At 41.8% G+C, this 16,165-nt stretch overlaps 1 protein-coding gene across 2 annotated transcripts in view; it reads right to left on the bottom strand.

The window, feature by feature from the left end:
- LOC140387534 (protogenin-like) overlaps nucleotides 1–16,165 on the bottom strand; it is a 189,615-nt gene that overhangs the window by 26,273 nt on the left and 147,177 nt on the right. For both annotated transcript variants that reach the window (XM_072470756.1, XM_072470757.1), the window contains exons 12-13: nucleotides 4,566–4,661; nucleotides 1,788–1,974 (exon numbers count right to left, since the gene is read on the bottom strand). In XM_072470756.1, coding sequence (XP_072326857.1) covers nucleotides 1,788–1,974; nucleotides 4,566–4,661 — 283 coding nt within the window. The remainder of the gene's footprint in view (nucleotides 1–1,787; nucleotides 1,975–4,565; nucleotides 4,662–16,165) is intronic.

Below are 16,165 nucleotides of genomic sequence, written 5' to 3'. Positions count from 1 at the left end.
TCTAGAATGAGAGGCTACAGATGTAAAGTGATTTGCAAAATAAGCAAATGTGATGTGAGAGAAAGTGTTTTCACCAGCTGGTGGCTCTGGTCTGGGGGTGTGGTGGAGGCACGTTCAATTGAGGCATTCAAGAGGACATTCGATGATTATTTGAATAGAAACAACGAGCAGGGGTACAGAGAAAAGGCAGGGGGATGGCACCAGATCCCACAATCCCAACCGGTCAGTGATGTAGCCTGACTTGTGTTAACAATTGTTAAAAACACATTGCTTTTAGCAATAGCCTCCTTCAAAGCACTGAGTACATGACAATGTGATATTTGTTTCTCCATATACATCAGACTAAAATAGTGCTTCAAAAGATTAAATAAAGTTTTTGCACCTCATAAGCACCCTTTATAAATTGCCAGAGATGAGAGTTTGAGGATTCAAAACAGCCAAATATTAATTTTTGCTTCCATGTATCTTTTTGTCAGTTTTGACAATGTTTGACAATTTTGAGAGCGAGAGGTGCACAGAGACAGCGACAGCGAGAGAGAGAAAGACAGACAAAGAAGGAAAAGGCAAGCTCGTTTAGCACCATATCTTAAAGAAATGCATAAGTGAAAGTTTATGGTGCTGGTCTATAATCGTTCTACTACGTTAAAAGCCCCATTCACCCTGGCTGAAGCTTTCATACTTTCAAAGTGTAAATAACTGGTGTCATGCCAGAGGGACCCAATAATCTCTTCCAAATTGCTAGACAACAAAGGAGAGCAGTGTGGGGACTAGAATTCTTCCTATCTGGCATTCTTGTTTACTGTGCGATTAGATTGGAGATTGATACTGAACAGCACCCATCTAGAATCACCTTGGGCAGACATAGACAAATGCAAGGCAAAGCAAATGAACATACTTGCAAAGCCTAAAGGTGTTCATTGAAATAATGTATGTTGTACCCCAATGAGAGACATTAGTGTAAATCTTAAAAGGCTCTCCCAAACAGATTCATCTAGACTCAAAGCATGTTGTTCATATTCAGCAGATTTCCCAACCTCTCAAGGCTTAAAATGTCTGAATTAAATACAATGCTTCAATTTAAAAAAAATTGGTATTTGAGACAATCTCTATAAGCAATAACATTTATTTTTAAAAATAAATTTAGAGTACCCAATCAATGTTTTCCAATGACGGGTAAATTTAGTATGGCCAATCCACCTAACCTGCACATCCTTGGGTTGTAGGGCTGAGACCCACACAGATACGGGGAGAATGTGGAAACTCCACACGGACAGGGACTTGGGCCGGAAACGATCCTGGGTCCTCAGCGGCGTGAGGCAGTAGTGCTAACCACTGTGCCACCATGCCGCCCAGCAATAGAATTTCTTTAAGTCAGTCACATCAACAGAGTTCAGATGTACCTGTGCAAGAACACAGTAACATAGCGCTATCAAAATACCACAGATGTTGGAAATCTGAAACAAAACCGAAAAATTATAGAAATACTCAACAGGTCAGGCAGCAACTGGGGGAAGAGGGCGAGAAAGTTAACATTTGAGATCAATGACCTTGCATCAGAATCGAGTTCTGAAGAAAGTCCATCGATCAGGTCGCTGATCTGAAATATTAACCATTGCTCTTCTCCCCAGAAGCTGCAAGGTCTGCTGAGAATTTCCAGCAAAATGTTCTTTTTTTCACGATAGATTATGCAATTCCACTGTACAGTTGGTAACCCCAAACCATAAACTGCTACAAAAACAAGTGGATCACCTTGCGACATAGATTCGCAAACAGAGGTATTGACTTACGTCTGAAGGTACATGACGAGAGAAGCATTCTGCAGCCCCACAGGATTACAGCGGACAGTATAGTTGATCATTACTGCAGCAGTAAAGACTGGTTTCCCCCATTGTAAGGAGATGGAAGATGAACTGTTGGCTTTTGCGTATAAGTGATGAGGTGGGGGTGGAGGAGGCACCATGCGATCCCGAACAGCTACCAAAGAAAAAAAAATAGTTTATTGATCTGTTTTGGGCTCTAAAAACACATTCAAATACTTGCAGTTTGTCATTAAATCAGAAATGTGGTTCGAATGTTCATTTAAGCCCCCACGTGGGGCCAGGAAAAATGTGCGTTTTCCACAAGTATTTATCAATTTGAAAAAGGAATAACAGTTTCTACGGAGAACAGCTGCAAGTAGGTTCTGTGCTCAAGGGACAAGAGGCTATCAAACACCTGAGAAATGGTCAACATAAATTCAGCACGATCTTCACAGCATTCATGGTGATTATTTGAATTGGAATCACAAATGCACCTTGATCAAAATATCCAGTTTTCCAAACATGTTGAACGATAAGGGCATACTATCAAGTTCTGTAGCAAAATCAACATGTTTAAGGGAAGCTTTAGGGTGATCAAAAAGAGGAAACAAATTTAGGAACATTCTGAAGATGTTGTCAGCCTACCGAACAGTAAAAGCATTCTTTAAATTGTGAGCCATTCAAAAGGCAAATGATGAAATGGTTTAAACTCTGGTAAAAATAGTTTCCAATTTACTTATTCCTCAGTGTACTGCGCAGTTGCTGACAATTTGGATTTGGAATTTTGTAACAAGTTACACTTCTCAACAGCTTGAGGATTGGCTGGCTAACAGAAAGCAGAGGGTTGGGATAAATGGGTCCTTCTCTGGCTGGAGAACTGTAACTAGTGGGGTGCCGCAGGGGTCAGTCCTCAGACCTCAACTGTTTACAATCTATATAAATTATCTGCAAGTAGGGACTGAGCAGAATACAGCAAAATCTGCGGATGATACTAAAATAGATGGAAAAGCAGGCAGTGAAGAGAAGATAAAGATTTTACAGATGGATATAGATAGGCTAATAGAATGGGCCAAAATTTGGCAGATAGAGTTTAATGTGGATAAGTGTGAGTTATCCATTTTGGCTGAAAAAAATAGAAAGGCAAATGATCTAAATGGAAAGCAGGTTCAAAATGCATCTGGGCAGTGGGATCTTTGTTCATGAATCGTAGAAAGTCGGTATGCAGGTGCAGTATGTAATTAAAAAGACAAATGGAATTTTAGCATTAATTGTACAAAGACTGGAACATAAAAGCAGAAGTGTTGTTGCAATTGTATAGGGTGTTGGTGAGACCACATCTGGAGTATTGTGTCCAGTTTTGGTGTCTCCTTATTTGAAGAAGGATGTGCTGGCATTGGAGGCAGTTGAGAGGAGGTTCATCAGATTGATCCTGGGGATGAAAGAGTTGACATAAGAGATTGAACAGTTTGGGCTTATACTCGCTGGAGTTTAGAACAATGAGAGAGGATCTGATTGAGGTATATAAAATACTGAAAGGGATTGATAAAGTAGACATAGACCAAATGTTCTCCATCTAGAACGCGAGGTCGCAGATATAGGTTGAGAGGCAGTAGATTTAAAACTGAGATGAGATGGGACTAATTCTCGCAGAGGGTGGTGAATTTCTGGAACTCGCTGCCCCATAGTCTGAATCATTAAATGATTTCAATGAGGAGATACAGATATATTTCTGATTTTAAAAATGGGTTAAAGGGATATGGGGAACAGGCAGGGAGGTGGATTTGAGGCCAGGAAGAGATCAGCCATGGTCTGACTGAATGGTGGAGCAGGCGCGAAGAGCTGGATTGCCTACTTATGCTCCTATTTCCTATGCTGAAGGCTGGGATTTTCTGCCCCACCCCCGCAGTGATTTTCCCGTGGCAAAGGCAGCAAGTCATTGGCCAGTGGCAGGACCTTCAAGTCAATGGCAATTTGCATGGTTCACCCATCCCGCTGATGGGGGAGGTCAACTTTGGTGGGACTGGAAAGTCCCGCCGGTGAGAAAGGCCAGAAAATCCCGCCCCAAATCTATTTTCTTCCACATAACAAATGTTATTTTCTGCAGTTTTTGCCGCGCCAATATTAAAATCTTAGTTGTAAAACGCAAAACAAAACAAGTTCCTATAAATCAGAAGTGATTGATGGGAGCTCCTTAAATATCTAACTGGCTACTTTAGTTGTGCCTAACAGGATGTCCTTGTTTACATATGGCATTGGTGACAAGAGCTCTCATTTAACACATAGTTGTATGAATTGAGGATTTGGGGATGGGGACAATGTCCATTCTGGCAAGATTGCCTTAAATATTGGATTGGTTTGTCACGTGTACCAAGGTACAGTGAAAAGTATTGTTCTGCATGCAGCTCAAACAGATCGTTCCATACATGAAAAGAAAATACATAATAGGGCAAACATAAAATACACAATCTAAATACATAGACACAGGCATCGGGTGAAGATGTGTGAAGAGATCAGATCAGTCCATAAGAGGGTCATTAAGGAGTCTGGTAACAGTGGGGAAGAAGCTGATTTTGAATCGGTTAGTGCGTGTTCTCAGACTTTTGTATCTCCTGCCCGATGGAAGTAGGAAGAGTGGTAAACAGAATCAATGTGTCAAATATAAAGCTTTCCAGGTTTAAAAAGTGACTGGATTTTTCTGGAGATCATTCCTTCAATGCTAAATACTCTGCACAATTTTAAACGGAGAGTTAAAAATGAGCCACTTACACACACATCCTGGGGTGCTTACAGTTTGGTCTGCCTGGTAGCCTTCACCCATATAATTGTACGCCAGCAAACGCATATGATACTTTCTTCGAGGATCTAAAGTTTGAAAAGCACTCTGTTAAAAGACTTGTGTACACCCCTTTTTCTGGTCACTAATATTTGCATCGCCACACATCTCCTAGCTTAGAAGCTTTGTTCTGTTGCCATGGATTAAAATAATGACTGTTGCTCAGTACCATTTAGCCTGCAGAATAAGTTTTCGTAATTCATATACAAGTTTAATCTGGGATGTATACAGCAGTGTGTTAAAGTATAATGTGAAAATAAATTATTCCATATATTGTAGCATTTGTAATTATCTAAACAAGGACGAGAACAGGGAGAAAAACATCAAAATTATAAGCAAAGTTACAAACTCAATGATCCTGAAATTTAGTGTCCTTCCATATTTAACATGTGCTACCTCAATTTTTGAGAGTCAAACTCTGCTCTCAACTATATCTCGTATTCAGAATACTCTATCATGCTGAATGTATCACAGAATGTCAGGATGCAGAGGATTTGCTTCCTCCTCCGAAACATTTGAGAAAATGGGCTTCTCATGAAACATCGGAAAACCAAGATCTTCAAAATATGACGGGAAGAATGGTGGTCCAACACCAGCATCCTCTTCCAAGCCAACTTGCCCAGCATTAATGTGCTAATCATTCCCGCTGGGCAGGACGGATGTTTTTCGTATGCCTGACACTAAACCCCCAAAGCAACTGCTCTACTCCGAAGTGAGATTCCCAGGAGGGTAGCGGAGACTTTTTAAGAGACATCCTCAAAGCAGCCCTGAAGAGGTCAAAGATCCCCACTGACTCACGGGAGATCAGGCTTATAACCGAGCAAAATGGCAAAGGCTCATTTAGCAAGAAAACATCATGGGGCTTTGTTGGGAATGTGCAACTGTAAAGTGGAAGCATTGGAGAAAGCATACAAATCTCCAAACAACCCATCTACCTAATCCTTCAAGCTCCACATGTCTCCTATGTGACAGAGTCCGCAGATCATGAATTGATTGGACCGATCAGCCATCCAACCAGAATGAAAGCAAGTCGTCCTTGATCCTGACAAGACTGCCTAAGGTGGAGGATATCGAATCCCAAACAGTATTGCTTGTCCGTTCTGCCTTTAGGTTCTTTCTACAGGTCGATTGCCTCTAAACAAGCAACCACACGATCGAGTCCGTGCCAGATTTTGGATCTTGCTGGTTTTATTTGTGGGGGGGCAGGAGAAAGGTCCAATAAATTTCACAGTACCGGTCATGCAATTAGATAAAGATAGCAGCTATCAAATCTAAGAGTAAGGCAGCCACACTGAAGCTGGATAGTGCTTTGGCATGCTGACAAACTTTAAAACTGTCCATTTCAAAGTACTAGAGAAACACTCGGGATGGAAGTTGTACAGAGAAGGGCATCTCCCTGAAACTTTCAGGGTTGGGTGGGGTCAAGGGTTGCTCCGACCACTCGAGCATGGGAAATGATAGGCGCATGAAGTGGATAAGTACTTGGCACACCATCGCTGTGGTGCAGCAACTCCCCAACAAGCTGATCCCATTCATTTAATAACACTTAAAATTCTCGCATGGCCTGCTTAAAAAAAAACATTTTTTCCATAGTGACTTTCAGATAGCTGGCTTAGAGGTACTGTACCTGTACTAAATGTTGGCACAATTAGAATTCAATTTGTCCATTCGTTTATGTTTTTTGATTCTTTTTAAATTAGAAATAGGACAGACCTCCTTTATAAACCCAGCATTCTCGAACACAGAATACCGCCATCCTTTTGGAATGTTTCAATTGAAGAACACAGGAATATATAAGACCCATTGCACATAGCCAACAATCTTGGATATTTGTCAATTATCTCAGCCTATCAGTTTTCCAACATCATCTCTCCCCCTCAAACCAATCTATGCTTAAATCTCCCTCTATGCTGCAGTGTAGGGTTTGCGACTTCAAACATATTAGTGTTCAATTTATCCAATTCATAAAATCTGTCCTGTGCTTTCCTCCTTCCAAGTCAGAAAGTCCCTAGTTTCAATTGTCCAACCCAAGCCAATTTAAGCTATTCTCTCAACAAATTTGTAGTGCATTGTCTAAAATACTACACAGTATGATGCTGTACCGGTGGTTTGTATAAAATCATTACCAACCTTCAAATGCCTACTTTTCTGAAATTCAGTCACATTCGCTGCACTATTTATTATACACAGCAGTTGCCACTTGCTTTCAACAAACATAATCGTGTGACACAATGGCACATCCTTAAAATTATTTGAATTCGTAAGTGCCAATTTAGTGAGATTGCTTTATTCTGCTGAGCAGTCCGTCTAAATACTTTTAAAAAAGGTTTGTGCATAAGCACTATATACATAATAAATATTCTAATCACAAGTCACATTGTCATTTTAAGCTGGCAGGTATCAGTGAGCATTCGCATGGCACCAGTATCTCCTCAATCACTGCTGATTTAGCATCAGAGAATTTATAGCAGCTAAGGTGTAATTTTGGGCCCTAGTCTGTTAACCCCTGGAAAAAACGCCATTAGGCATTTCGGCAAATAACTCCTTTTCAAACACAATACACTTTCAAAGGGGTTGCCTGATTTCTGAAGAAAACTAGCTTGAATATTCATTTTAAAAAGTCAAACTCTTCTGTAAGAAGCAATCACTTTAAATAAACTAAGGAATTGTCTTTAGCATGTGTACTTGACCGTTGTTCTCAGTATCAAAATAAAACATTGTTCTTGCAAGTATGAAATAAATAAAAAATAAAAGCAGAGTAACTAGCTCATGGATCTTCCAACAAAACAACTTATCTACAAGGGACCCCTGCTGACTTGTTGAATACCAGAGGATGGCCCCATTAACCATTTATCATACTGTCAAACGGCTTAAAAATGTCTGCTGCCCTCCCGAGTGGTCATCCAGAACCGGTCACTGTTCCATTAAATGGAGACAAGTGGAGGTCTAATGTCAACACAGAATTGCCCTTCCTCAGAGGGAGATACCGCTCACAGCAATAGTTTACACAATGCATCTTAACACACGAGGCCTCTTTTTGCAAATGCAACCAATCCATCACCCTCCAGCTCTATAAAGTTTAAGATTTTCTTATCCAAGATCGCAAAGCGTTGGCATTTAACATTTTGATGACCATGCTATACTTGGGGCATTTGTACAACAAACCTGCACAACATCCAGTTTGAATATAACTTTATCTTTAGAGAAAATTCAAAATGGGTAAAGAATCAATTTATTAACAAGCTGTTAATGAAATACAGCGAGCAATAATCGTACGGTTCTCAGAACAAAGCAGAAATACATGGTCCCCTCAAACAAGTTTCAAGGCTGCTTAATGAATTCAAGTTTACTTAATTAGCAACTGTTATGGATTTTAAATACAGCTGTCCTATAAAACTTTAAGCCAAAAATAATTTATAACTCCCAATTGGCTTAACAATAAATAAAGATTTCCCCTCTTTTCTGCCCAATGCCCCCCCCCCCCCCCCCCCCAAAACACACACACAAACAACCTAATTTTATCCCATTTTCTTCTCAAGTCAGTGACTCTCACTGGGGCACAGTTCCATCAGTGTCAGCAGCCTTCTGGCATCTCAGCAAAGTGAGATGCAAAAATAAATGTCAATAGGGTACTTGATCATGAGCACATCCATGCCAAAGCGCTTTCCAGCAGAGGTCACTAGATAGCAATCAGGAGCACGAACCTCGCTGATATATCCCCTCCCTTAGCCAGAGGCACCGAGGATAATTGTAGCACCCCCATTACTACTCTAAGATAAACTAACCAGAGCACAACCTGTATGGGTCAGCAAAAAAAAAAAAAAAAAAAAAAAAAAAAAATCACAATCCACTGAATGAGAAAGCTGCGTTTTAATTACCCAATTATTTTTTTTCCAATTAAGGGGAAATTTAACGTGGTCAATTCACCTCATCTTTTTGGGTTGTGGGGGTGAGACCCACGCAGACATGGGGAGATTGTGCAAACTCCACATGGGCAGTGACCCGGGGACGGGATTGAACCCGGGTCCTCGGCGCTGTGAGACAGCAGTGCTAACCACTGCACCGTCCTATTAATTTATTTCTATTCATTATACAGAGCCATTTATTAGCACAGTCATAATGAATGCAGGATTAATTGGTTAACGATACAAAGTTAATGTTGAAACTTTTCAGGTTGTCATAACTTCTTTTCTCTGCAAAATGTCTTCAATTGTAATTTTGTTTTAAATTACAGGGTGGCCATTACAATTCCACAGGGCGGGAGTAAGCAGATTCATTCCTGGCATTCAGTCTTAATCTAGCCATTTTAGTCAAGGAGGAATGAACTGGAGGAGGTGTCAATGGGCAGCTGATCCACAGCGTCTGGAGGCAGACAACCCTCCTGACTCTTGACATACGGGCGCAAAAGGACATAATGGAGCAAATGTTGGGAAAACCTGGGGGTGCATGACTGTGTAAACTCTCCTTACTGAAACGATTAAATAATTATACTGACAAATTACACACTACATAGCAAAGCACCTCTACTTAGCTTTTAAGTAAAATAATGTATTATTGAAAAGTAATTATTGGCATGTGAAGTGGATGACAAGTGGGGGTGGCACGGTGGAACACTGGTTAGCACTGCTGCCTCACAGCTCCAGGGACCCGGGTTCAAACCCGGCCTCGGGTGACTGTCTGCATGGAGTTTGCACTTTCTACCCATGTCTGCGTGGGTTTCCTCCGGGTGCTCCAGCTTCCTCCCACAGTCCAAACGTGTGCAGGTTAGGTGGATTGGCCATGCTAAATTGCCCTGATAGCGTGCAAAAAGGTTACGTGGGGTTACTGGGATAGAGTGTGGGCTTCAGTAGGGTGCTCTTTCCAAGGGTCGGTGCAGACTCAATGGGCCGAATGGCCTCCTTCTGCGCTGTAAATTCTGTGATTATAGCATATTTAAATTATTGTTTAAACAATGAACAGACATAAAATTGCCAGACCCGCAATATATTGCTGTGGAAAAGTGCAAGTCAGTAGAGTAGCTATAGAAATGTTTTCAAATTAGTTTTAATTAAAGTCGTCAGAAAAAAATTCTCTTTCAATCATTTCGGAGCACAATAAAAGAAATGGCAATAGTGAAAACTTCAATAAAAATCAGCTGAAGTAAATAAGAGTGTGAAAATGGTTGATTTTCTCCTTTAACCTGGACATGCACAGCTCCCATTACATAGCGATACGTCTGCTGTGGCTGCTGCTGTTAATGGATCATCTAAAACAAAAGTGCAGCTTTTGCTGTTTTAATGGTTTCTGGTAACCAGATAACCTCTAGGAGGGCTTAGATGCTAAACACTTGTAGTGGGTTCAAATAATCCCCATAAAACTTGAGAGCCACCACTTATCAGGAGATCTACTAGAGACCATTATTTATTATACGCCATCTTTGTTAAAAGTTCAAACAGTGGTAACAGTGGAAATCTTTACCTTAAGATAACACACCGGCTTAAGTAAAGGACGATGGAGTTAATGCTGCACTATTATTGTCTCCACCATTACGGAGGTGACCTTTCGGTTAAATCCTAAAGATGATCCTCTGTCTCCTTGTTGCTTTTACTTCAAAACCGCAGACTATAACCTCAAAAGAACTGGACTTTCTTACAACAGTTCCAAATGATCCAACATATAGTTACATAATAACATTGGAAGTAACTAGTGCAATCTGTACTAACTAAAGGCGCATTACAAATAAGCGAAATGACACTGGAACACACACAGTGAATATATGAACTCGCTGAGCAATCAGTGCAGGATAAAGGAGAAATGAGAAATTGTGGGTGGGCAACTTCAGTGAAAGATGCAGGACAATGGGCTTATTACTGGTCTTAAACTATTAAACTGTTCTGTGCTGGTATAATTCCTCCTTTGCCCTTAGTTTTCTAAAGGCAGCAACACATACTACGACAGTTCTGCAAGTGCCAGTACCCCTACATAAGCAGAAATTTCTCCCACATAGGAACCTCAACATAATAATAATCATTATTAGTGTCACAAGTAGGCTTACATTAACACTGCAATGAAGTTACTGTGAAAATCCCCTAGTGCCACATTCCAGCACATGTTCGGGTACACTGAGGGAGAACTCAGAATGTCCAATTCACCTAACAAGCTCGTCTTTTGGGACTTGTGGGAGAAAACCGGAGCACCCGGAGGAAACCCACACAGACACGGGGGAACGTGCGGACTCCATACAGGCAGTGACCCAAGCTGGGAATCGAACCCTGGTCCCTGCCGGTGTGAAGCAACAGTGCTAACCACTGTGCTACCGTGCCTCTCTAGCACAGTGTTGTGCTATTCAACTTGTAAGGGCATCACAGATGAACCCGCCCATGTCTTCAACTTGATATCCAAGCACATTTCCAGCAGTGGTTACTACAATGAGCTCAGGAACATGCATTTTCCGTCTCAATTTTGCCCTGAATCTACAATCACTGCATTCCACTGCAGTAATCAACGGAACCAGTCACCCCACCTCCGAGCAGCATCAACCCTGATCTTGTTCCATTTTGTTCAGCACCATCCCCTCCTGCGCCAACAGGAAAGTAAATCGGTATCCACTAAGAAGCCAAGAAAACTATTAAAGAAACAAAGCAGCCTTCTCATCAGGTGGACAAAAGTTATCTTCTCAGAAAGACAAAAGGAGAAGCCCACTTCAATCCAAGTGTTTTTTTTTTTTAAATGGATGCCACAGTGACCTCACTGACTGACCTTTGAGGGCTGATTTCTGCTCCAAATTACCCCAGTGAAAAGTAAGTGCCCTCTATGAAAAGCTCTGCAGTTTTAAACAGCTGCACCCCCACTCGCTGCGTCCCCCCTCCCAAAATCTGGCTCACACTCTGGGTTATGGCAATTTCTAAACCCCAAAATGAGGTCACAGTGGGGGGGGGGGGGGGGGGGGGGGGAAGAGAGGTTTGGGAAGCACAAACCTAAAGCTATGGGTTTTTAAAAGAGTCAATTCCTGAACCAGCTGGTATGCTGCCAACAAATCTCCACAGAACTCAGCATCCCACTATTAATGTGCAAAACCCCAGAATAAAGTCATCACTGAAGATCCTATTGATCTCTCCAACAGCTGTAGTTACAGCACTTTACTACCATCATGTACAAACAGTATCATCCCATATTACAGCAAGACGCTCATAACATAGAACTACATGCTCAGTAAATGCATTGTGCACAAACATATACAGTTATCTCACCACTGGAGTATGTTCAGAGAATCATAGAATTTACAGTGCAGGAGGCCATTCGGCCCATCTGGTCTGCACCGGCCCTTGGAAAGAGCACCCTACTTAAGCCCACGCCTCCACCCTATCCCCATAACCCAGTAACCCCATCTAACCTTTTTGGACACTAAGGGCAACTTAGCATAGCCAATCCACCCAAGTTGCACATCTTTAGACCGTGGGAGCAAACCAGAGCACCCGGATGAAACCCACGCAGACACGGGGAGAACGTGCAGACTCCGCAGAGTGACCCAAGCCGGAATTGAATCTAAGACCCTGGAGCTGTGAAGCAGCCATGCTAACCACTGTGCTACCGTGCTGCCCATTTATATATACAATGAAAATAAGAAGTGTCAAAATTAAATCCAGTAGCAAAGTAAGGATCTTGATTACCATTAAATGTATATTACCATAATACGGCTTACAGAATTCCACATTAGGTAAAAGTTTATTCCCACTTGTTTTAATTTTAACAATTGGCCAATGGACAGATAACTCATTTGAAAAGTAGTATTGAAATTTAAATAAACAACTAAATATGTGGATTCCGAGAGCAGAGAATAAATACCAAGACTGCACAGAGTAATCTGACATTGGACATGTGCTCTCGAATTGCAGAATGAAGTTGCCTGCTTCCCCACTCCCGAGACTTCACAGAGTCTGTCGAATCTCTCAACTAATGAGACACAGTCTCAAAGGATTTTTTAAGAGTCTTTAATATTTTAAAGCATGTCACAGTTCATTAGACACAATCTTCTGCATGAATTCAGACACTTAGATGCAATCTACAGCATCCATGCAACAGGGTAAAATGTAATTGCTCATCAGTTCTGTAAGTGAAGCCCTCAGGACCACTAACATTTCAAACCAACTTAAACAGATCGCACAAGATCATCAGATCACATTAACTATCCCACTTTAACTATCCCACTTTGGTTCTTTCTAAAAATAAATCTAGGCCCCAAAATCACAATATTGCTTTCAATGCAAACGAGAATGGAAATATTAAATATTCATATGACCATCACGGTACCTATGCCCTATCAGCCTATGCCCTATCAGCACCAAAGAGGTTAACTACTCCAATTTTCCTTTTCCCTGTGATAAGACCATAAAGACATAGGAGCAGAATAAGGCCACTCGGCCCATCGAGTCTGCTCCGCCATTCAATCATGGCTGACATTTTTCTCATCCCCATTCTCTTGCCTTCTCCCCATAACCCCTGATCCCCTTATTAATTAAGAACCTATCTACCTCTGTTTTAAAGACACTCAGTGATTTGGCCTCCACAGCCTTCTGTGGCAGAGTTCCACAGATTCACCACCCTCTGGCTGAAGAAATTCCTCCTCATCTTAGTTTTAAACGATCGTCCCTTTAGTCTGAGATAGTGTCCTCTGCTTCTAGTTTTTCCTACAAGTGGAAACATCCTCTCCACATCCACTATATCCAGGCCACGCAGTATCCTGTAAGTTTCAATAAGATCCCCCCTCATCCTTCTTAACTCCAACGAGTACAGACCCAGAGTCCTCATCCGTTCCTCATACGACAAGCTTTTCATTCCAGGGATCATTCATGTGAACCCCCTCTGGACCCTTTCCAAGGCCAGCACATCCTTCCTTAGATATGGGGCCCAAAGCTGCTTACAATACTCCAAATGGGGTCTGACCAGGGCCTTATACAGCCTCAGAAATACATCCCTGGTCTTGTATTCTAGCCCTCTCGACATGAATGCCAGCATTGCATTTGGCTTCCTAACTGCCGACTGAACCTGCATGTTAACTTTAAGAGAATCGTGAACAAGGATTCCAAGTCCCTTTGTGCTTCTGATTTCCTCAGCATCTTCCCATTTAGAAAATAGTCTATGCCTCCATTTCTCCTTCCAAAGTGCAATAACCTCACACTTTTCCACATTGTATTGCATCTGCCACTTTTTTGCCCACTCTCCTAGCCTGTCCAAGTTCTTCTGAAGCCCGCTTGCTTCCTCAATACTACCTGCCCCTCTACAGGTCTTTGTATCATTTGCAAACTTAGCAACTGTGCCTTCAGTTCCTTCCTCCAGGTCATTAATGTATATTGTGAAACATTGTGGTCCCAGCACCAACCCCTGAGGTACACCACTAGTCACCGGCTGTCATCCTGAAAAAGATCCCTTTATCCCCACTCTCTGCCTTCTGCCAGTCAGCCACAGAACCCAATCTCAGCAAGGTTCTGACATGGAGAGCGGGACAGAAAAATGGTGCAATAGTTAGCATAAAGTTTTCCACATCCAGTGACTTGTGCAATTAAACATATTCTATCTAGCTTTTCCATGGTGTGCTGGAATCATCAATTGCATATTTTGTTGGCCTTCCCTTTTAACCCAGTTTCCTCAAAATAGTGCACCCACACAAGACACAATTAGCAGCCGCAGTTCTCCAGTACCTTGTCCAAAGGACTTTTAATGCTGTGTATATGGTTGGGATCCATCACAGTAAAGCCCCTATCATCAGATATCCACAAACATTTTACTGCAGTGGTCAATCAGGGAAGGGAATTCTTTTTTTTTTACAAATTTAATTTTTTCCAATTAAGGGACAATTTAGCGTGGCCAATCCACCTACCCTGCACATCTTTTGGGTTGTGGGGGCGAAACCTACACAAACACGGGGAGAATGTGCAAACTCCACTCGGACAGTGACCCAGAGCCGGGATCAAACCTGGGACCTCGGCGCTGTGAGACTGCAGTGCTACCACTGCGCCACCGTGCTGGAGGGCTGGTAACCTTAATTGTTCATTTAAAAAGTGGCACCAACATGTCAGCAAAGCATTTTAGACTACGTGCCAAATGCATCATTGCCAGCAAATGTTTGCAGACCATTCATTACCGATGACAAGCTGTAAATAGCTTTGTTTCAAAAGGTGATTCACTCATCCGTTAGAAATATTTGCAAATCTTAAAAGTCCTTAAAAAGGCTAGCAGGTCACCACCAGTAAGGGAAAAAAAAGTTAAGTCTGGGGTCAAAAGCATGAGGAGTTTTTTTTCTAAGGGTCACTCCACCCACACAAACCTTGATTTTGTGGTGATAAAGACAAAGGAAGGCAAACCCCTGAAAAACCAGACCTCTCAGTTCTAAAAAGGTCCCCTCTGGGACCAAGCAACAGATAAGGGCTGGCTAGACAAGGCAAAAAACAGTGCCTGCACAGAAAATTTACAGCTGTTTTTTAAAAAAGTTCTGACTACTTAATGCAAAATGGACTTTTTCCAAGAAGGGCATGCAAAATTTTAGCCTGGAATCCAGGCTAAAGCTTTGACCTCAAGCAAAAAGTGGCTGGTTTCTCTGCTGTCCGATTCCTAGTGAGCTTGCAGTATAAATGTCCTGCAACAATCCAGTGAGCTAGCCTGCTGGGGTGAATACAGTGCCCCTGGCCCATTCTTAGAACACAATAAAGTTGCTGCAATTATGCAGGAAAGAATCCAACCATGTTAGATGGTGACATCTGGGCCATGCCCTTTGACACGCTTAGAATCTGCCTTGACTAAAGTCTGCTTTTGAAGCAATGAGAGACTGAAGTCTGGGGACTGCAAAGGGAGCAGTGTCACAACAAAGACAAAAGTAAGCTGTATGATGTTACAGAAATCTCCTGAAAGGTTAGTTTTTCTACTCATAACAGCTCGACAACAGATACTGCTGCATTTAACATATGCAATCAGTGCAAGTATATCAAAATACTATCAGTGCAAGTAACAACCTAAACACTCATAAAAAACTATTAAAATACCCACATTTTGCAGCACAGTAAACGTTCACAGCACACTGGTATATATTTATACCAGAGCAGGCCACATTCCATGCACATTCAGGTGATTCAAACTAAGTACATCTATTCATCTGACTTTTACTTGTTTTCATTCAATGTAAAATGCTGAGTTTGCGCACACAAAGGAGATAGGTGTTGCACAGTGAGCCAGCCACAATTCTCTGATGGCAGCAGCACAGCAGCCAAATTTGGAAGTTTATAGCTCAAACCTAACCTGGAATGATTCCTCCCCTTCTACATCAAACCATTTACTGTGGATCAAGGAAGTCAAATTTTGCAATTGCAGAGTAAACCAGATTTTGAAAGATTTAATTGCTGCTCCCATTGTAAATCTTTCCATTTCTTCATGGTCACCTGATGTTTATGATTTATTTGCGTAATCACGCCTATCTTAAGCCTTTGTTCTGCCCCCTTTGAAGGCCTTCGGGTCAAACACTCCCTCACTTCTCCGCCCCCCCCCCCCCCCCCCCCCCCCCCCA

The sequence above is a fragment of the Scyliorhinus torazame genome, chromosome 12, assembly GCF_047496885.1.
Source record: "Scyliorhinus torazame isolate Kashiwa2021f chromosome 12, sScyTor2.1, whole genome shotgun sequence".
Lineage (NCBI taxonomy): Eukaryota > Metazoa > Chordata > Chondrichthyes > Carcharhiniformes > Scyliorhinidae > Scyliorhinus > Scyliorhinus torazame.
This window is presented reverse-complemented; position numbering and strand designations above follow the sequence as displayed.